This window comes from Plectropomus leopardus, chromosome 23, assembly GCF_008729295.1.
Source record: "Plectropomus leopardus isolate mb chromosome 23, YSFRI_Pleo_2.0, whole genome shotgun sequence".
Taxonomy (NCBI): Eukaryota; Metazoa; Chordata; class Actinopteri; order Perciformes; family Serranidae; genus Plectropomus; species Plectropomus leopardus.
The window spans coordinates 3,339,310-3,363,043 of NC_056485.1; the positions used below are offsets into that span (position 1 = coordinate 3,339,310).

Below are 23,734 nucleotides of genomic sequence, written 5' to 3' on the forward strand. Positions count from 1 at the left end.
CGTCCTCCAGGGACCATAAAAGTTTGTATCATATTTCTTGACAATCCACCCAGTAGTTGTCAAGATATTTTAGTTGGTCAAAAGTGTTGGGCCAACATTAACTGACATCCCAATAGCCAAACAGTTTTAGTGAACATGTGCCTGTCTTGCAGATATTAATTCTGTACTTGGCCATGGTATAATCCACAATAATCTGTTTTTCTCTGGTCAATAAACTAGAGATTAGTTTGCTCTAACATGGCCGACCTGACCAACACTGGTCTTGTATAGTCAAGGAGAACACTGTTTTTCAAAAGGTGTTTGTAAGGTAATATTAGTGATGGTTAAAACATATCAGTATATTTCTGTTAAATCTAACACAGTTATTTTAATTCTACTCCTTCCTACCTTAGTCAGTAGCAAACTGCACAGTAGTCTGTTAAACATTTTCAGGCATTAGCATTTTGTTTGGCATTATGCTAGCAATCTACAAAAGTAAGCCTAAATTTCACTTTCAGCTTCAGAAGTTAATACTTTCTGTTAAAATTTTATTGCAGCATTTAAGTGAAAATAATTAAATTAGTAACATATATATACAGTAAAAGATTTGAAACGATAAAAAGACAAAAGCTAAGACATAAGCTTCACCATAACAAAGGATAAATTGTCAGCCATTATGTGACTGAGCATGTTCATTTCAATGACAGGCTTTGTTTTTTTCACTGCAGAGCTTTGTTGTTGATGTTCCTGTGGTAATACTAGTTAATATATGGGATCTGTAAATTACCCCTATTTGATCCTGAACTATTTCTTTTCATTCTAACGTAGACACAACCTGTTTTGTGTAGTCTTAATAAAGTGCCTTCAGAGTTGTGCAGATTTAGTAACCCAACTCAGCTTGTGTACATATTTAGAAGGTTCATATTTACAGAAAGATAAGAGATGAAAGGTTTGAGATGCCCTAAGGGTACTTAAATTTCTTTAAAAAACAGAATTTGCATGTTGACTGTTTTTAGGTTTTAGGTTACATCACTGCTACCGGTGTGAGAAAGCCTCCCCAAGCTCATCGCTCTTATAACACCTTTCCATGTCATACAACAGACAGAGGGTGGACATAATAACCCAAACACCTGTAATCATTGTGGTAAAAGTAAAATTCAAGGTGAGCTAATAACGTGACGATTCAACTCTATGGTCACTTTTGAGGCTATAGTTTGTAGTGTTGTTGCATTGGACTGCATTAGGGTCAAGTCACATCAGGGTTTATAACAGAGATGCACTGGACCGAAAACTATTTCATTCAATGGAATTGCAGAATTTACTTTCTAATTTATGAATTTTGGATTTAGTTATATTTTTCACAGGTTCAGTCCAGCCAAAAGTTTTGTCCCATGAAGCCCTCTACTAAAGGGTGTTTATGTTCTTTAGTCACCTATCTTTAATTCTATAATGGGAACAAAATACTATGTACCCCTCAAAACTACAGCCTTCAAAACAGTACTTAGAAATTACTGTAAAGTTGTGTCACCAATTGAATTTTATAATAGTTGTAAATGCATTTGCAACAAACATATTGTCCCTGATTACATGATGTATTAAAGATGTTATGTCCACTCTGTATTTGTTTGTGTATTGTTTAATCTAACGCACTGCACTCTGAGAAGTTTTGTTTTGTAGAAACTACATTTTGTTTACCCGGTTCCTGTCCCTCAGTATTGAGGGTTGTGTTTTTCTGTTAAATGTAATTGAGTTGTGTCCATTTCTTGTTGTCTAGACCCTTGTCATCATTCCTTTCTGGCTCCTTCATCTTCACCTCCTTTCCATCCACCTTCTGTCGCTACACGACATCTGACTCCACCACGCACTGCTCGGTGTACTCCTTCACCAGCTCCACGCTCAAGGTGTTGTGGCAGAATTCGGCCATGGGCTTCCAGAGTGGTGGGTCCAGGAACATCTGGCACATCACGTGACCCTTCAGGGTGGCAGTGTGGCGCAGCAGGTGGCACAAGAACTGCTGCCGGGCCAGGTCCAGGTCTTTACCGAACATGTCAATGTTCAGGTAATACCTAGTCAAACAAAAGTGTACCAGTGAAAACTGTTTCTTACTTTAAAAATTAATAACTTGTACTCTTACATATTATGAATTTCTTAAAACCATACATTTAGAACTCTGGAAACCCCCAGTGGTGCTATCAAAAGATGTTATGTTAGACAGCAGTTCAGACCAATACATTGTTGTACTCTTTCTTATGGACAATAGTTGTCCATGACTTAACAAGTATTCTGAATTAGTTGTAAAAAGATAAAGAAAGGACAGTTACCAGTCATCTCCAATGGGAACCCTGAAAGGGAAGGTACAGAGGCTGGCCACAGTCGGGTTGGATGCATCATCCACCATCCAGTCGATGTCCTTCTTCAGTAGGATGGCCATGTTACTGGGCAAAAGCTTGAATGGTTGCCAGTCTTGAATGATGGTGGCATTGGGAAGGACCTCCTGCATCAGGTCAGTAGTAAGATACAGGCGGTGGATAGCTGTATGGTCGAGACGCACTGGAGGAGAGTTGGAGGATTGGATTTCTCCACCCAGACCAAGCTCAGCCAGACGGAGCTTGACGTCTTCAGCTCTGAAGCGCACCAGCAAAATACCCTATTGAGAAGAAAGTCAATGTATGAGCTGACAAAGACCTTCAACAGGAAACACACTGACTGAAAGCAAGGCTTATTGCATTTTGCATGAAGCATTTGGTAATATCAACAGTTAACCAATAAGCACAGACCAGAACACAGAAGTCTGTTTTAGCTGCTGATACCTGCTTGGTTATGAGGCGATACTTCTGGAAATCCTTGGGTCCAAGCTGATCATCACGGGTCAAGCGGCTTACTTTGACTTCTGGGTACTTGGATTTGACAAGCTCGGAGCAAAAGCGCAGTAGTACTCCTGCCACACCCTTGCCTCTTTCCTGAGGGGCAACACGTAGACCCTCCACCAGCATAGTCTCCCCATTGTCAATCATGCACACCGACTCCAGAGCAATCTGATAAATATCACAGAGGACGAAGGAAAAGGAATGAAAATCACATTGACTTGTCCTTTTTAGAACTTTACGCCATTCTTAGAGGTAGAGAAGAGCAGCATGAGCTGTTATAGAGATTTGTAAAACATGGACATATTAATCGGAGCATGGAGGGCAAGTCGTTTTCTGCTGTTGAATGATGTCTGAGTCAAGGTGGCTTTGGACTAAGCTACATGCCAGAACTGCATCATCTGCAAAAAACAGATGATGTGGGTCTCTTTAGTGCAATGAAACCAAGACCCCCAGTGCACACTGGGATGTTCCAACACTGATATTTTGTCATGGGGTCACAGATTTTAACAGTGCAAATCATTTTTCTTTACTGATTGGCTGGGCTTACCCTTGGAGACTGAATAAGCAGCTCAGACATCATAAAGGAGCACAGAGTAGAACTGCTCCTCCACTGTGTCAGAAAGAGCCAGCTGAGATTCTTCAGGCATATGAATAGGATGCTCCCTGGATACTTTGTTTTGGCTGTGTTCTGGATATGACCAACTGGGAGGACAACCCAGGGAAACTCAGAACAAGTTGAATTGATTACATATCCCATCTGCTCCGGGAATACCTTAGGATATCCCAGGAGGAGCTAGAGAAGTTGGCTGGAGGATACCTGGGCTACCTTGCTTAGCCAGCTGCCACTGCAGGCCTACACTGGGTGTCTGCATCAGTAATAATATTGTTACAGTTCTGTGATTGGTTTTGGAAACAACTGCTGTAAAGGATTGGAATGTGAACGTCATTAATGACATTATAGTTTCTAAAGTCAACTGCAAGTTGACACTTGAAGGTCACCTTGTTGGTCGTAAAATGGAGAGTAATATCCAATTGGTTTGTTTAGAGACACCTTTGACAGAGCTGAGCTGAGTAATAAAAATAAAGGAACGTTTTTGAAACTACATACATGGACATGTCATTATGTGTATAGAGGGTACTAAGCCTCTTGGTGACGGTTAGGACAGGATCATGCTTTGACTTAAAATTCCCAGTATTGAGCCACAGTCCCTGGTGGAAATGTAGCATGTCGCAATCGCTTTTGGTCACAAAAGAAGCTGCAGGATATGCAGCAATGGGTAGCTAAAAAAATTCCATTTTGTTGTTTGTTGTTCTCAAAATGTAATTTGCAGCTTGGCAGCCATCTTGCCTTGGTGTCACACAATCCACCATCCCCTCCACATCCCAATGACAGAGTCCGTTTACTTTCATGTAATCAGAGCTATGTTACTTTAGAAAAAATATGATTCATATTAAACGTATAAATGTAAAGTATTTGTAGTTTGCAGAAATGCTTAATGGCAACATTATTTTAGTGACTGGGCTATAAAATTTCTGACTTTCTTGTAGATTTTCAAACTGGATGTCATGAAATGCCTTACCATTGCATGGAGCCAAATCTCGGATTATTATGCATAAAAAGTCTATCTTTTTAATCTCATTACTTTAAAATATTGTCATACTATTGATTAACTTACCACTTTTCCCTGTTTGCGGGCCAATATGACTATGCGGTTGGTCTCCTGCAGCCAGCTGGTGTATCTAGTGGGCAGGTAGTCAAGGCCTCCATAGATGTCCTGGCTCATAGCCATGATCTCATCGAAGTCCTCCTCAGTGGCCACAGAGAACTGAAGGCCTGCCTGGGACAGGGCCTCTGGGAGCTGGAGCATAGTCAGGCTGGTATCAATCTTCATCTTGAAATAACTGATGAGATACAAAGTGGAGACATTATTACAGATTGTATTTGTTTTCTTAAACCAGGATTTAGGAGAGCTCGAGAGCGGTCCTAAAGTAGAAGTTGAAAAACTCTGGGTGGTGCAGAAACAACATTCAAAGAAACAACAAGCTTCTTTAACGATATACTTGCTTGGATAACAGTTGTTGGTGACTTTTTTTTTTTTGTTCATGGTGTAATCAATCCAACAGAAGAAAACAACTGTGTCCACTCCACACAAATATAACACATTCAGCAATTTCTCAGCCACTCAGCCAGGTGATACATTGGAGAGAGTAATCAAATTAGTGACTCTAAGCACAAATGGAAACACATCAATATCACAGTAGCATAATCGGATGTATAATCCTATATGTGCTTATATGGCTCCTACAATGTGAATGGAGATTGGTTGTCCCTTGCGTAAAAAGACAAACAAAACATTTACTGATAACAAGCCTTCTCAAGTCCTGCCAGCTTAAAAAATGAACAAACCACAGTAATTCTGGGCTCAAATTAATTTTGAGAAAGAAAGGAGGGAGGGGCTTGGGAGCGTCACTGGTCCAATATAAAGTAGATTATAGAATAGGTTAGAAGCAGCCGAGACATATGCAGAGGAAGGTGGATAAATGGACCCAAGGGACAAAAACAAATGCAAGACAGAAGGCAAAAAAACAACCAATGAGATGGGCAGAAACCAACAAAAGATGGGCCAAAACCGATAAAATACAACAGACACAGGAAGTGGAAGACTGGCACCTATCTAGATCCCTATGTCTTTTCCCAGAAATCCTATAAATCCATACTCTTAGCCCCCTAATCCGCACACTAATACCCTCTGATACCCACTCCACATTACAAACACTGGTATTTGTCCAGAACTTGGCTGAAGAATTCACAGAATGAAACAGACTAGATAAACTGGAGAAAGCAATGAGCAAGATTGTTTCATGAAGCAGACTTAAAATCCAAAAATATTGTTACTACATCCAGATTAGATGCAATAGGATAAATAATATCCTTCTTCTGTGTTAGTTATTTGGAAAGGGTGAGGGTCATAGGAGTAAGTGCACAACAATCTGCAAACGTTTGGGCAGCAAAGTGTTGCTGGCACCAGCCAAATTGAACCAATACTGAATAATACTGAACCAAAGAGTGTGCAGGTGCCAGGTGTTAGGGCTCTGCACTGAGGAAAACAAAAACAAGATGCTTGCTTGTATGAAGACTTTTGCATTTAATTAATTTGAAATACAGTGCATTAACACATGATGTATTACAGTGTGGTCAAATTAAATAAAAGAAGCCTGTGAAAAAAAAGGTAACATGCAGCATAACATAAGAGGCCATACAAAAGAGAAGTGATACAATATGATAAAGTACAACAAAATATGATAACATACAGTTACATATAGGTAGGGCTGGGTATGAAATCTCAATAGTTTTTCAATATTGAACAAATATTGGTGACATTAAAAGCTGTCAAGTGCCTGAATATTGTGAATATGATTCGATATTTCATGTAAGAACTCTTAAAATCGGTTTGGATAACATGCATTTTAAAACACATGAGCTACCTCTGCATCAAATGGTGGTATACTTAACAATGTGTTTCCCTGGGAGGGATTACCATGTAGAAGATTTACATATTCCCCCTCCTGTTCTGAGCCCAGTGTGCAAGTGCCACTAGTGACCAGAAGCAGTGCCCTTGGCATCCATGAACATAGCAAATTGTGTTTTATTAGAGCTTGAGACCAAGCTAAAGTCACTTTTGCCATAAATAGAAAAAAACACAAGTCTTTGGACTGGAACTTGAGACCTGTTCCACCCATGCACAAGAACAGCAACAGATACATTTTGATATTGGCATTGATGGCAATTTCAAATGATACCCAGCCCTAGCTATGAGTGGCAGTACGGAGATGTCAATACAAGTACAATGAGCAGAAGACTGCAAATTGTATTGGAAGTCCAACGCAGAGCTTTGTAAGGTAGCTCAAGGACAGGTCCTGGCTACTGAAGCTATGCAATTGAATGTCTAGAACTGAAGCTTCTGAGACTGCAAAACAGGGGCTTCAAGTGCTGCAAGCCAGACTAAAATGAAATGACACCATAGAAGCAAAAAGACAATGACAAGGAAAGACCACCATCTAACTATCCAAGTACTGTTCTATAACCTGTCTCTCCAGAGCATAGAATTGTTTGGCCACCAAGCTGAATGGATATACAGTATGTATCAATACATTAAGGAGCTCAGAAGAGGATATGAAACAATACCAGGGACTCAAAGCACTCAACAGTTATCACTGAAGCTGTAGCACACCAGTCAAAGTAGTGCCTGAATTGACATTGGCAATTCAGTGCAACACACGCCCTTTTTGAGTGCACAGTGTTGAAGAAATGTCAATAAGATATGACCTTGTCTGAATCTCAACACCAGAGACATTGAAGTGTAGCACTCAGCATAGAAGATGACCATGGCGAAAGCAGATTCAAGAATGAGACTACTATTAGCTTCCTCCTCTGCATGATCACATCTGCCCAATTGACGCATGGTTGCAAAGAGAGAGGATTACCAGGACTGAATGTGTTGAACTAACAGATGGCCACATAGACACACAAAGCAGCAAGTATTACACAATCACAATGGGGGCCTGAAGCAAGGAAGACACTGGGAAACAGAAGGACTGTACTGAAGTGTCACATGGACACATGTCAACAGGAAAGAACTAGATTCAAGCCATCAACATATAAGACATACCAGTCTTACATGTGATGTAAGAAAGGACAACATCAAGTCCTGGAAGCTCCTAAGATAGATAGCAAGAAGGAAGGAATCCACCTGAAACCAGGACAGGAAAGAGAAAGACCAGGGTTAGGTGGCGATCAAGCACCTATAGCTGCCTTCCAAGAATGAACTGCTGTCCCAAAATGCAACAAGTAGGAGTTATATAGGAGCAAGGGAAAGATGGATTTAGAGTGTTCAGTAGGCAGATAGATGACAACTGAGGAGAAGGCAAGACTCAAGGATAGTACCAAGTCAGTGAAAGCACAAGAGAAAGAACTTAATTGGACCCAAGGTGAAGACTGCCTACATCACTCAGCATAGAGTGGCTTGACCAAGGTGAAGATAGTATCATGTAGAGAAGAAAAAATCCTGAGAATGCTAGAGCGATGTAGTACTAAAATGCCACCAGCAGTTCTTGGATAAGGGTTGTGAGAAAGGATATGTGCTACATTCAAGCCGAATGTACGAGTCGACTCAACTCACTTTTAGTTTCCGGTCCTTTTCTCTATTTTGTTTTCCACTGCAGATAGTGCCACCTTCTCAGCTGATTACCATGTCATGTGAAACTGCTGTCTCATCATCTTTAATGCGACACTCGAATTTCATCACAGTGCGGTGAGCAGTGTAGTACATTGTGGCAAGTGAATAAAAAAAATGCTGCTGTGGCTTGGCTTATTGAAAAACTTCAGGTTTGTGCAGGATTTCCCATGTCACACAATCTCTGAACAATCAGTGTTTTAAATCCACCTTCTAATATCGGATCAGCTTGCTTGGAACCAAGATCGCAGTGGCACCAAAAAAAAGGTACTATCTAGCTAATGGAAAACCAAAGAAGAGCGAGTTGAGTAGAGCCGTGCAGGACCATGCATACCCCTTTTCCACCAACATGGAGCTAAATCTGTTCTGGTCCCTGCACCTTATTTTGAACTGTTTAGAGCATTTTGACGAAAAATAAATTGGTTCAAAACCCGAAAAGTTGGTTCTCAGCTGGAACCAAAAACGGTCGATTTTCCTTGACCTGAAGTGAAAACCGTGACAACATCAGTGGGCATGTCATATTTAACAGGTTAAAACAGAGGATGGAGAAGGCAACAATATAGATAACCAGAAAGCAATTGTCGGACAAAAAAAGATTATGCAGTGGTCTCATTGATTTTTTGTTCGTGATTTGTTTAAGGGGGTAACAACACAAAAAATTTAGTAGGCGGTCAATTTAACCCAAAGTTTTGCTACAACTGTTTACTTGTCTTTTGCATTTTGCAATACCCTCTGTAGATGATACATCCTTAATTACAATAATTCCGTGCAAAACTGGTTAAAAACTCCGGCTGGTTCGCTAAATAGCACCAAGGTTTAAAGAGTCCTCAACCGAACCAGTTCAAGAACCAGAGCTCATTTGATTGAAAAGGGGTAGTCGTGGAATTGTGGCAAATGATACCAATTTGCCCAAAAAAGTGACAAAATGATGAAAGGTTTTAAAAGTGAAATTTATTTCAAGATCTAGCATCCTTGACATCTTAAAACACAAGTTTTGCCTTTCAATTTGTGAATACATAGCCTACACGACACGACATGTTGGTATACAAGTCATGCTAGTAAGATGTAGACAATAATGATAACAATTCTAGCCATGGATGCTAAATGCTACAGGATAACCATTCGATTGCTGCTGCAGTGTTGTTACAATCCAAAAAACAACAGACAGTTTGACTGCATCAGCAGTTAGCAAGTCTAACACAGATGTTTCAGTCACATTTTTCTGTCATTTGACGACATACATTCAAGGGGAAGCACATGTTATCTGTCGGACCAACTCTGTCAGATAAACTGCACTCTTCATAGAAATGATCGGTGCTTCATCTGCACTTGGAATTCCTGGATATACAAGGTGTCAATGGACAAGAGGCTCCTCTATGCGGGCACTATGGAAGTTACTCTATCCATGTCCAAAACCCTACCCCACACAGTGATTCATCTCTGTATAACAAATTGATGAGTATTTTTAAAAAACTTTGAATGTAACATAAACTCTTGAACACATTCTGTGTTCTTACTTTTTTTGTTGTGGTTGTCCTTGGTTAATAATGGCCCTTTTTTATTACCTGTTAGCTTGTGTTGTGAAGCACTTTTTTTTCCTTTGGAATGAAAAGAGGGGATTGGAGGGCCAGTCAGCCCCTTGGGGGAATTGTTGGTTTGTAGAGGCTAAAACAGAAATGCTAGACATGTTCCAATAATCTATCAATGGGCCATGTGAGCTGTAAGGGCATTTGTAGTGAAAACACTGTCTGGTCACAGCAGACACACACGTACACACTGTGGACACTGGTATTTTTCCATCATGCTTTGATGCTTTGAGATGAGGTGTCAGGCTTGGCTGGGTAGCCTGCTCCTGCCAATGAGAGCGATGCTGTTTTGTTTTTGTGTTTCTCTCTCCCGTTCTCTCTCACACACTCATTGATTCACTCTTCTCCTATTCACTCTCTCATGCTCCAACTTCCTCCCTCTCTTCGACTGGCAGCGTACTCCAAACAAAATGGAATTTGGCACATTTGCAAAAGACTGCTGAACTGCCATCAAATACGCCACGGTAGGCAATTGCCAATATGCTCGCTGCAGGTTGGGGTCCGGACATTTCTCGATGCTGTGCCAAATGGGGGAGTTTTGGAGTTGTGATGTGAAAAGACACAACGGGAAATTCGTAATCCGAAAGGATGCACACAAATGAACACATTCCTTCACGTGATTTTGTTGGGGAACTGACCAACATACTGAAACGCTTGGCCCAAAATGGTTCCAACAATGTCCACAAAAAAGAGTCTCGAATAGTTCTCTTCAATCTGTGATTGATGATTGAGTTTGGGTGATGCCCAAATATCTCAAAAGGTAGCATGATAGAAATGATTTATTGGTTTATCATAATGCACAAAACTAAGGGTGCAAAGAGAGGTCGACTGGTATTAGAGCTACACACTGGCAATCAAAGTCAAAAGTGGCACACATTCCTCATGTACATGCCATTTTGTCTCTGTTAACACACCAGATTCGATTTATTTGGTGTACGCTGCCAGCACTCGTCTTTATCGTCCCGCACTTCCACACAGAATAGATAGTGAAAAGAACAGGTCTCTTGAGCACCCGAATAATACAAAACTCAAAGGAACACACCATGTCTTCAGTAGATTTTCCTGTTGGTGTGATGAGAACATGGACACCATTATCATTCATGTCTCCTGGGTAGATCCTTGGCTCCAGTGCTTCATGCCTGTAGGCTCCATGCTGACGCAAACACATAAGCAAACCGCTCTGTTGCGTGATAGCAGGCTCCATGTCATTTTTCCCACGCTGCCCCGCCTATACATGAAACAAACCATTGACACACAGGCACCAGAAAATGATTAGTTGGTAAATCTGTCAATCATCAGTCTGTGCTTGTTGCCATATAAATGAGACAATAGAGCGATATACTTCAACATTGTCACCTACACTGGTTGTCATATTGCTATAAGAAAATGCATAGGCAATTCTACCTGTTTCTATACATCATGTATTGTTTTTGCTTTAATTACATAAAAATTACAACTTCTACTAAAATGTCTTGACGTGATTTTTTATTCCGCCCTGGTGGTTACAAGCTGAGGTAATTCCATGGTGCCAGCAGAGGGCACACAACCAACCCATAAAAGTATCAAACCCATAAATCATTGGTGCCATAAGCATCATTAGTGTGCTTATGGCACCAATGATTTATGGGTTTGATACTTTTATGGGTTGGTTGTTATTTGTATTCCATGACTTTTTAAGAAAATGATTGATGCTACAAAACAATTAACACATTGATTGCAAAAAAGATGTGATGGACTTATCATCTTAATGTTTACGTAATACTTTTTAAGTTTTATTTTTACACATATCAGGTGGATGAAGTGATTAACAAGAACACTGAAAATACATAAATTGCCTAAGAGCCAGAGGTCGCCTTCATTTATTTTTCCTGTCATTGACTATTTTTTAAACAATGATGGAAAAATCTGAAGGCTGTCCATCATTTTGACAGATTACAATACTGAAGCCAATCTACTGTAACTTTAAGTAATTCACGGCCCTGCAAGTAAATGGCGTGTAAAAATTAATTAGCTATTGTCTAGTCTTGTCTTTGTCTGATCTCATATGCATTAATTCTTTGTCAAGCCATCATATTAGTAGGATTTATCACTTCATTGTTAATATCATGGCAGCTGAGTGTCCAAAGTTTCTTTTAAATATCTGACCCTGAGCCATTTGGTCAAACATACAGTCTATGGTCCCAAATGCCAATACCAAAATGGCTTGAATCTGTTGTTAGATCCATTAACTGTTAGGTTACATTAGCTGTGTGTTGCTAGCAGTTTGCCCTGTCACCACCACGTGGACTCTCACAAACTGTCCCTGTAGCAAAGCTCGTACTCCTGCAGCAGTCCCATGAAAAACATAGCTAGAGCAGAGCAAGGACAGGCTGAACTGATCAGGACACTGCACACAGCTTTACATTGTGTGCAGTGTAATACATAAATGTATATGTGTGCATACATAAAATTTTACTAAATTTAAATTTAAAAGTCATGTTCGGCAAGATCTTCATGGCCGAAGCCTTGAACATTCACTGTTAATTATTTTTATTACCAAAGTTCCAGAGCCCAATCAAGATGTATTTATATGGTGGAGGATTAAGAACAAGCAGATAATGGGCTACGGATAATAAGGATAATATCCGCCAGCAGCAGCTAAAATTGAAATGATGGTAATCATAAATTAGGACCAAATTTTTATGAGGGACAACAAAAAAAATCTAATGCAAACTCAGCTGAGAGCTGTAGGTAATATTACATTTGTAGATGCTACCTGGGTGTAGATGACTGACCTACAGAACCACATATCCTGTTATGCTAGCATATGACTGTAAATTAAAAAAAGAAAAAGACTCAAATCTGTCTTCTGAAATGACCTTGTGGAATGACGGACAGAGAAACGTTAATCTTCCCATTGCAGAGCACAAGGCAGCCATCAATCAGGGCAATGGCTCTATAGGTGCACATTATAAAGACAGAGGTCATGGTTTATGGCAATTTCTAGATTCAATGATATTGAAAGAGTTTCCCCCTGTCCTAGAGATGACCTATGTTAGAAATTGATTTCTACAAAAGGAAAACCTACTTAACTTTATTCTAAAATAACATACTTTATGGGCTATATTAATTTCTTAATTATATGTGAACTGTTTCAAAAACTCACAAAGGTGCCCACATCGAATGACTGATTCACAAATTGTGAATTGACAGTCCTGTTATTTTCTATAAATACTAAGGGAATTATACCTTTATAACAAAATGTGGATTCCTTTTAGAGCACCTATTAGTGACTGGAGATCCAACATAATAATGTCAGACACCTGGTGTTGATGCAATCATATGCAGTAAATATAAATGACCTTTATGTACCATCTAAAAAAAATCAATGGCTTCAATGTTGAGAGAGGCATGCCAACCAATACTGGCTCTCATTCTGCAGCAGGCTGTTTAGTAGGTCATAGTGCAGAGAGTTCCTGGTGCTGCCTTTAAACTGGGGTAGGCAGTTTGGCGTCATTGGGCACAAAAGCAATTAAAACACTTTGCACATACTGTAATTTCTGAGAGAAAACTAGATTTCTGCTACCCATGGCTCTGTTTTTAGGCTTAAGAAAATCAAAGCATTGAATTTGGTCAATCACAGGTCATTCCAGAAATACTGAATTCTTATTGGCTCTTCTACAAATAGCCAAATGATTCAAATGCCTGACTCGATGGTGGAAATTCCTGCAGAGAAAATTGCTATTCCAGTATTGGCTAACCACTTAAACTGCAAAGAAACCCAAAAACGGAAGACAAACTTGTCAAAAGGGGTCTAAAAGAAAGTCTGAAAATAAACTACCCAAAACGTGTTAATATCGGCAAAGCATTTCAGAGACAGAGAGAAAATGTTACTAAAAGTTTAACCTTCTGTTAACCGCTGCCAAAGACTCATGGCAGCAGCTTCATATTCACGTTTATTTAGCTATCATTTGCTAGAGCTTTGAATCACAGTGTGTTCTCCACCTCATTCCCGCCTACAGAGGGGAGCGGACAGCAGCTCCGGAGACAGAACCACTGTCAGCCACTGCAGTAAGCTGAATCCAGTCAGCACCAAACCCCAGCTCTGGGGGACCGGATAGCCCTGACTACCCACTGGATCAGCAAACCTTCCATTGCTGCTGTTAACCAGGTTAAACCCAGTGCTGCCATTGGGAACTGGCCCACTGTACACCCGGCACCAGGGGGATTGCGCTAGCTGAATCTGAGCTGCTACAGCCGCCCACAGAAGGTACATCTCCTGAGCTGCTGCCTGCTCTCCTCCCAAGAAAATAGTCCACAGGGATGGGGAGTGAGGCAGAGTGACCGTGGGGTCGCTAGCTAGCTAATGCTTGTCTTATTTGTTTGCACATTAACCCACCCCACCACCCACCCTCACACAAACACAAACTTATACATCAACACTTAATAATTTTTGGATAAGTTCCATTTGTTGTAATTATTTATCAATAGTCTTTTAGGGACCCGCTACGTTGGCTATGACTCCAACCAGTTCCGCATTTAGGACACCTCACACGAAGCCAACAGGAAGACGACAATGTCCAAATTTTGCATCTTCTCTTGAATAATTTGACCGTGTTTATAACTTGTTCCATGTCACCACCAAGGAAGTTGACCGATCTTGGAAATCTGTCTGTGGCTCCTGCAGGATCTTCTTATCATATTATGCAAGTTGTGAAAGACTGGAATACAATATTCTCGGCAGGTCCATGGTCACGACCAAGGGAAAATATGTTGGATGATCTTGTCCCAGTGTTACATCGTTGTGGTTGGGAGGCAGAAGTTCAGCATTTTTTCCAAGAACGTTGATAATCTTCGGGATGATCTTGGGATTTTGCAATGTTTCATTCAGTAATTATTGTGTACTGTTTGCAATTAGTCCAAGGCGCAAAAACCACAGGTCCAATTTTACCAAAGCTGGACTTGAGGTGGAAATTTCTCAAATGTCCAGGAGCAAAACCACAAATTGTGGTTATCCCATCGAAATGAACTGGTTTCGCTACAGAATTTTGCAGTTTTAGAAGCTGGTGTGACCAAACCTTGATGCAGTAGTGTAACGGAAACCCTAAGGTGGTATCTCCTTGGGAACAGAAGATACTCACAATGGAAATGGCTCTTACACCATTCCCATTTGGGCCAAATATTTCATTGAAAATAAATTACAATGAACCAGCAGTATTTTGTAGTCTTGCGTACATATTGTTTTTCAGTCCGCACAAAGTGCTGTGGAAAGAGGCACTGGCCGCTGACCGATGATCTCCAAAAAGAAATGCAACAAGTGCATATATTCCCAGATCATGATGAAGATAGTTCAGACAAAATAACTGGTTGAACCAAGTAGCATATTGAGCACTCAAACTGTTAAGTGTTAAAATTCTTTTATTTTCAGAGCACAGTATTGCTTTCTCTTTTGTACAAGGTTTTAATTCTCATACACAGTTCTTCTTTTCGCAATGCCATGTCTTTGATATCACCTTGGTCCATTCTGCCAGGTGAAGACCAAATGGAAGACCAAATGGCCAAGAAGAAGTAGGGGTGTTTTTCCTAGAAATAAAGATAGGTAAAATATGAATTTTGACATTTTTGTGTAATTAAACAACTGAAAAAATAAATCATTTATTCAAGATGCCCTTACCTTGGCAAGAACTCTAGAGTCTGTCAACAAGCACCAGAGGAAGCATTACCCCACTATTTGAGGCATTACTTTCTCCAACTAAACCACTTCAGCAAATGTGCTTAATGGTCACCTCCACCTGTACAATGCAGCACAGGTCATGAATAATGTGTTATCTGAGGCAGTATGCATAATTCAGAATGGGGTAGTATAAGCTTACCAGTTGCTGCAGTAGCTCTCTTGTAAGCTGCCACCCCCTGATGAGCTTTTGACAAGATGTTACACCATTTTTAGCATTTCTAAAACTACAACAGTACAGATTTGCCATTTCTTCCCAAGCCTTTTTTATTCACTTCCCTTCAACATCAAACCATTGAAATGTAAATCTAGACATACAGTAGTAGCCATCTTAAATTGGTGGGTGGGCTGATGGCATAGTGAATGTATCACCACCTCGTAATGCCCTTAAGCACTATGTGTGAAACCAGTTGCATAACAGTGGCAAACAGTTGAGTGCCATCAGGCTGCTATGGTGTGACCATTGTACTTCAAGTTTTGATGTTTTCATTGAAACAAAGCGCGTGGAATCACCTGTTCCGATACCTGATTTTTTCAGGCTTGTCTAGAAGCATTATCATTATCATATTTTAACATTTTACTACGTATTTTGGCCCTTTGTTCACACACAACCTGCCTTTAAGATAACTGAAAACCTTTTGTAAAACTTCATCCATGGTGAGGATTTTCAGAAACTCAGGGTTCAGTGTTGCTGTGTGGACAGGGAAAACTGAGTTTTTTGGCTAGTAACATCAGACTGTGTGCCTCTATCTCCTTTTTCCATCACAAATGAGGTGGCATTTCATGCAATGGCTGCCTCTAATGTTACTAGTAGGACTTTTCATGTTTTTACAAAAATGTAAGCATCAAATTGCAGAACAATGTGCCATTGCAGTCAGGTAACCTTCTGGTGATAGCTTTTTCTAGGTTTCCAATTGGCCAAAATCTTTTTAATCATTGGGTTATTTTGCCAGCTGTTGGTTTGGCATACTCTTGACAAGACTTCAATGGTGTTTTTGCATTTTCATAAGAACAGATATTTTTTGACAACCATTAGAGAAAAAAAAACCCCATTTGTAAAAACACACTTATATGTGTGGACTTTGTTCCCACAGAGCATATTTTCAACAAGTTGCTTGTTATTTGAGACCATTATTTGTAGGCTAACCAGGAAGTTAGCATTGCTAAGGCAATTAAAGCATAAATACAATCGCCAGAAGTAAAAAGCTAACGTAAGCTATAAACAATACTTCAACAAACTTTAACGTCGCCACAACGACAAGGCTGTAGAGACGTATTTTGTGCGATGAAGTTGTAGTCTCCTTTAGCCACTTGTTGGCTGAAAAGTAGCAACTGCTAACAAGTGGCTAAATGATTGGCTAATTCTGAGTAGCTGGGACTGTAATGGCTTTAAAAACTTAACAAAGTCATTAGCCAGGTAGAGATGCAGTAAGCCATCTTTTCTAAATATCTTCCCTCTAAGCACTGATGTGGTTATTTATGAATTCTTTAGATTGCAGAGGTGTCAGTGGTCACAAATTAACCCACTCAATGTCCATCTGAAATTAAATTGTATGGTATATTTCTGCTACAGCTCATAGATCTGCTCTAATCCCATGTCATGTGCTCTCTTTTATTTTTTTACTTTTTAACTACATGTTATTTCTCTTGTTCACACAAAAATGTCCCCTATCGAGCATGAACATTAGAGCATTCCTAGTGTAATGTATGAACTTTCAGATCACTGAGGGAAATCATGTTTGGGCAGATTTATGAGGCATATCATGTGCTCATGAAAAGTCTATGTTTATGTTTAATTCTGGTTTACAAGCAGTCGGTCACTACTCAGATTTTTATTTCAGTTCCTGCTTATCTTTATGGGGGTTGTAGCATATTTTTGGCATATCCACTGGGTGAGCAGGTTTCTCTGCATGTTTGGGGCCATTACTAATGCACAGTCATTTGATTTCATTTCGTGTGAATGCTGATTCTTACCTTTTTTTCACTTTTCTTTTTACTTTATGGGAATTGACATGAAGGACTAAATCATTTGACAAGATATGCAAAAGAAAAATTTTACTCAGAGGGTTTGGGCCCAAGGCCTGTTTGGTAACACATCCATGACCACAACATGCATTGCAAATTTTCAGAAAAGCTGCTGCGAAATCAGGACTTTCAGGCTGCGACAATCCCCAAAAAGCCTGCAAAATCCTGTAGATTTAGCGATAAATTACAACTAAAAAACTTAAACTGAAACAGTAGAATTATGTTCTTTTTAATTTATTTGAATTAGTTTTTAACCAGGCAATATTTTTTCTGTTTAGGTTTTCTCAAATAATTTTCTTTGTCTTTTTTGTGTTTTAAATCAAATTTACAGACTTTTTTTCCATTTTTGTTTCTGTTTTAGTTTCAGAAATAACACTATTAAAAACCAAGGTTCTTGTTTGTATGACGTTTCTGAAAATCCAGATCTGATGCAAGATAAGTGCGTGTGAATGCTGGAGGCCCAAACTGCTCCTGCTGTAAAATGAATGAGGGTCATGGGGAGGAGAGGATGGGTGTGGGGGATGGGTGGGGATTATGTGTGTGTCATTACACCCGGAGACAGCTGTGGGTGTAATAAATATGATGAAAAAGTGGACGGGAGAGATGTGAGAACGGTAGAAATGAGGGCTTTGAGCTGCGTAGTTTTTGTGTCTGCTCTGTCCAATTTGGGGGAGGGAGAGCGAGCGAGGCAATGCATCACTTTGTACGCACACACACTCGTTCACTAAGCCCTATTTGACTTTGCAGTAGTTCATCACGAACAATAAAACTGCTCAGGCAGACGACATTCTTCTCCACGTCCTCCTGGTCTCCTTTTAAACTCCCACATCTCCTCAAAGCCTCCTGCTGGCCTTTCACTTCCTCTCTACCTCCTTCTGTTTTAACCCTCCTCCTCATCTCCTAACTTCCTCCTAGCCTCATTCATACTTCCATCTCCCCTGAGCCTCCTCTTCTTCTGAACCACCCCCCACTGTCCTTCTTCCCAGCCTCCCTACCATCCCCCTCCTCCTGCCTCTCTCCTCCTCTCTTAAATCTATCCCTCCCCTCTCTTGTCCTCCCCTGGCCTCCCCTCTGCACTGCGCCACCTATATAGTCATTAATCTCCAAGGTCCCTGTATTGCGACACAGTGTGTGTGTGTGTGTGTGTGTGTGTGTGTGTGTGTGTATTTTTGAGTGTGTATTTTTGTGTACCAAGGCATCACACTTAACACTCCCTGAAAAGTCACATGTACAGTTAAAGGCAGATTTAATGCTCAGTGTGATGTACTCTTTGTTAGCTGCTGAAATTCTGCACTGTAAAAACAGGTTACCAAATGTGCAACACTTGATTATATCCTCTTATGTTCATTTGGACATGTTTCACTGATCAAAAGCCATACTTCCAACACACGCACGAACACGTGAGAGCCCTGAAGGACTCGCAAATGCATCCACAATCGCACATCATTTGACGCTGCTGTGATTTGTGATCCGAGTTGTCATCTTACAAGCCTCTTCTCTTCCTTTTCCATTTAAGCACAACATAAATCCCTCATGTGTGTATCAGTCACATACAAACACACTCTCCTGTAAGGCTCTGTAAGTGCTCACAATGATTTTCTCTGGCTGTTAGCATTTTTCAGACTTTCTATAGAGCTCCTCATCGTGACGTTCAGTGACAGTGGCAGTTCTTAGCAGTTTGACAGTTGATTCTGTCCCAAGTGTGTTTGTTCAGCAAATACAGTGGGGACATTATCACGCTACAAACAACCCACAATGCAATACTCTCTTTAGAAGCATCCAAAAAGGATATCCACTGCATTGAAAACAATACCTCATTCAGTAATAGATAACGCTTTTCAACATATTAATTTATTTTTAGCAGCCTGCTACGATTAAAACATCTTCCACCACATATTAAATTTAATTTTTGGAGCTGGCCCATTCTTTGAAGCGCTGTTTAATGACATATATAGTTTAATTATTTGTTGCACTATGCTCTCAAACACAAGGTGCCATGAGAGTAAAACGTAATCATTAATTGCCCTGGGTCTAAAAGTTTTGAACTGATCTGATCAGCTGTGAATGGATTGACAGATCAACTATCCACCCTGTGAGTCACAAACTGCTGATGAGGAAAAAAAGAATGCAAGCTCAACCTACACTACGTTCACGGACCAGCGAAAACGTGTGTGTCCCTTTGTACTGTATCATTTTGTGTCCCCTCTCTAAATTTAAAGGTTTTTTTGTGGGTCGGTGAACACAGTATAGGCAGAGCTCTCCATGAGTTCTCTTTTTCCTCAGCAGCAGTTTGTGATTGAGGGGATGAATGATTAATCTGTTGATCTGTTCGGAGCTGTTCAGATCAGATTGATGGATGAGAGATTGAATGCAAACTTTTAGACCTGGTGAAATGTAAAGTTTAGTTTTGCCCTCAATGTGCCTGACGTTCTGTTCTGCTACTCCACCTGTATGCAGATAAGCATAAGTCTGGCATAAGTGACATAGGAAATAACAAATCTGAACACAAGTGGCTAGCTGGAGACATAATAGACACATGTCTTGGTTGTCTACTTGTGATCATTGAAGCGTATTGTATCTATAACATCTTTCTGAATTCATTGCTTATGGAGTAGTTCCAAATTTTATACTTGACAACTTCAGAAATGTTAGCCTTTTAGCGTTAGCACAGCAAAGTTGTAGAATTGTAGCAGTTGTTTATGTTTGCCAGCCCCTTTGAGCTATCTTAGCCCATAAGAAAAACATGTATGAATTTTGAAATTTGGGCATAGTTCACCTTTAAGACAAACTTAAAAAGTGTGTTGGCATGACCTTTTTCAACATCATTAGCAATTATATCAGGGTGGCCTGTCCGTGGCTACCTGGCCCGGCCTTGGGGGCCCCACTGACTATCTGTCTCTTAAATCAAACTAACATTTCAAGTACTACTATTGTTAATATCAGTATTTCTATTCATCACCTTAGTGCAAATTGTTAATCTATAAGTTTATGAGCAGACTATTTGCAGCAAACACCACAGCAATGCAATAGTCATGTAAAACACACCAACGTTTATAGCAGAAACCTAAAGAGACACAAGAGCCATGTAAGAGGTCACATGACAACATATGACAGCAGCAACATAAAGGCATCAGTCACAATAACACAGCAAAAATTAACAAGCTTTTAACACTATAACACCAGATTTTATCTTGCATGACAACAATCATAACAAACTGCAGAACCATAAAGACCTCCACTGCTGCTTCTCCTGCCTTTGTGTGCACAGGGAGAGAGAGAGACGGAGGGACTGGACTGTGTGAGTAAATGTGTTGACAAAAGTAGAAAGAATAGGATGACCATGTTGTGCTTTGCTATTTTTTCTCTCCCTTCCATGATTAATACAATAATGCCTCCACGCTTTCAATTCCAAATACCAAACTGTCAAAAGACATCAGATCACATCCTCTCTCTCTCTCTCTCTCTCCCTCTCTTGCTCACTCACTCTCACTCACTCTCGCTCTCTCTCACTCTCTCTCCCTCCAGCAGCTGTAAGAGTGTGCGTGACAGTGAGTATTTCATTCGTGAGTCACTGTGCAAAGGAAAGGGGGATGAAAAGAGTGTGATGATGATAGGGAAGATGGATGCCACTTTGAAAAACAATACACCTGTCTATCACTATTTAAAGATGCACTAGTCGATAATGTTGTATTAAAATGGATCAGATATCTGTGAGCAAGTGAAAATTAGTTGGTCTGCAGTTCTTGACAGCTCTAAGGAAATTTTCAGCCTTTATAGTTTGGTTCTATAGCTCAAAAACTGCACAGCTATTTTTAGCAAGAAAGTTGGCAGATAGCAATTAGCAGTCAAAGACCAAACCGGAGCTAAAAGGGGAGTAAACATCTGAAAGGCTACTCTTTATGAGTATTTTTTAAAACCTGGGTATTATATTAGTCAAGCTAACTGGCAACAGCCTCACATAGGTTAACAAACCAGAATGAACAGTTGAAGGGTCAGCTAGTTTGGTAAGCTAACTCAGATGACTAATCTAGCTTTTAGAATTTTGTTTTGAATTCATCACACATAAAAAAAATAATGTTTCTCTGAGTCTGTTGGATATGTGAATAGAAAAATGTCTAATGTTTGCCACATTATTTTTTTAAGTTGATGATAGAGCACCCCAGTAATGAGTCCTAAAATCTGAAAACAGGTTAGCATTTTAGCACATCCAGTTCCCTCATCTCAAAGTAAATGTTTTTTTTTTAATGGTCTTTGATTAGATGCCTGAAATAAGGTTTGTGGTTAACAAAAGCTGAAGAGATTTTCACGTTTTGTTCCATAAAATATAAAATATATCAGCAAGTACCCTTCTCTTCACTTTGAATAATGAAATAAAATATATGTGACTTAAAAAAGGGGGTTGCTAACAAGCGGTTAAATGAGACTACAGTAAGTCTTCAAGCCGAGCCTTACCAAACAGCACATGTTGGGAGTAACTAGTAACTAGTTACAGTAATTAAATTGTAATGTAATGTAATTGTAATCTTTTCAGTAGAATCTTATACGTTGAATAAAACATCTATTGTATTGCTTTGCATGTTTTTGCAGTGCAGAATTGCCTTCTTCTTACTTTGATGAAGTAGGCTAATTGAAAAAGTAACGTAACATTATATTTTTTGCAGGGTAACTAGTAATCTATAAACTATTACATTTCCAAAGTAACTTTCCCAACAATGTTTATAGCCTTGTTGCATTGGCAACATCAAATCATGTGACTGTGATGGAGTTTGTTTATTGCCCAACATGAGCTTTTTACATCTGACGATTGCATTTAGACCTCAAAAATCCTAAAAGTGGTGTGCATTTGTGAAGATTATCTTGCTGAGCAAAACATGTCACGCAAAATGTTAATCTAATTTTCTACAGTAATCCGAAATCCAGTGGAAAAATCCCACAGGCTTTTTGATGAGGGAACCAGGGCTAAGCTACCTTAAAGAAAAAAGTCATCTCTCTCACTATATGCTGTTTCAGCTTGTACGGCGCCCCCAAGTGGCCAAATAATCAATTAATGCTGCTTTAATTGTCTAGAATTTTTAAATGATTGCTGCCAATGCACTCTGCCTCCCCACATGTTGTTAAAACCTAAATGCAAATAAAGCAAGCATTACTGCAACAAGTTAGGCTTAAATAATATTACCTGTTCATTCATGTCACATCATGCAATAGTAACATCAAGTAGACTTGATATTTATTGTTACCACTAACGATTATCAATAAGCAATCTTGGTCTTTTCCCTCCATTTTGTGCACTCTCATGCAGTGTGGTGTGTCCCACTTCTTATTGGGATAAAGGGGTAGTGGTTATCTAGAGTCCAGATGGTCTGCCAACTGGAGCATTTTCACATGCATAGTCAAATCAAGTGAGAGAATAATTTTCCCAGAATGCATTGCAACTGTGGCTGAGGAATGGCTAAAACTTGCACAAAGTGGAAAGACTAAATATCTTTATATTATGTAACAAATCAGGTTTGCATGTACATCAGTTACTGTGTGTTACAAATTCTTCATGACCACTGCCTGACACCTGGCCCTTGTAGCTCCATTCCAAGGGGCCATTACCCAATCAAGATCACTTTGAGACGGGTGATAGTGTTACAGGAGAAGTAATGGGATAGGACCAATGTCTTTCACTTTCACTTAGCCTTATAAAGAATATCTACTTACATAGTAAAAGATAAGGCTGCACGGGTGTCTCTTGAAATTTTCATTTTGCAGAAACATTTGTGAGTCTAATCACTTTGTCTGGGCACAAGTTCACATGCTAACTTTAGCATGTGAACATGCATGCTTGTGTGTTCACAAACTGTACACATTAACATTTTACATATGAAATTTGTGCATGTTAATATACTAAATGCAGCCTACAAACCAATGACATTAGTTCAAACCAATGACATTAGTTCACAAATTGGAAATTAATACATTGTTATGTAGTAGGCCTACATACATTATTAGCATGCTGACATGCCATGACATGATGTGCAAATGTTAGCATGCTAACATTTTAAATGTTGCATGCTTAACATATTCATGTCACCATAATTGACAATAACCTTTAGTAGTACATGCTAGCTGTACACTCTATAACATGCTCATGCTAGCAGGGTTTCCCATACATTCATTTATATGTGGAAGCCTGCCACAACTAAAACATATGCCACCACAAGTAGATTTTCTATTTTTGGAGTTGAACTGTTTATTAGGAGCGCTGTTGAAATACATATACCATATGGTTATTCTTTGTACTGCAGTCACAGAGCATAGACTATTTTCTGGGCACAGTGGAGCAGAAGA

At 39.7% G+C, this 23,734-nt stretch overlaps 1 protein-coding gene across 2 annotated transcripts in view; it reads right to left on the bottom strand.

Annotated features, from left to right (window-relative positions):
• Window positions 1-691: 691 nt before the first annotated feature.
• Window positions 692-23,734, bottom strand: part of nat16 (N-acetyltransferase 16) — a 28,788-nt gene continuing 5,745 nt past the window's right edge. The window contains exons 2-6 of one of the 2 annotated variants that reach the window (XM_042512789.1): window positions 10,709-10,894; window positions 4,523-4,748; window positions 2,790-3,014; window positions 2,301-2,626; window positions 692-2,045 (exon numbers count right to left, since the gene is read on the bottom strand). In XM_042512789.1, the coding sequence (XP_042368723.1) occupies window positions 1,817-2,045; window positions 2,301-2,626; window positions 2,790-3,014; window positions 4,523-4,748; window positions 10,709-10,764 (1,062 nt within the window). In that variant the 5' untranslated portion in view covers window positions 10,765-10,894 and the 3' untranslated portion in view covers window positions 692-1,816. The remainder of the gene's footprint in view (window positions 2,046-2,300; window positions 2,627-2,789; window positions 3,015-4,522; window positions 4,749-10,708; window positions 10,895-23,734) is intronic. The other variant, XM_042512790.1, reaches the window with a different exon arrangement.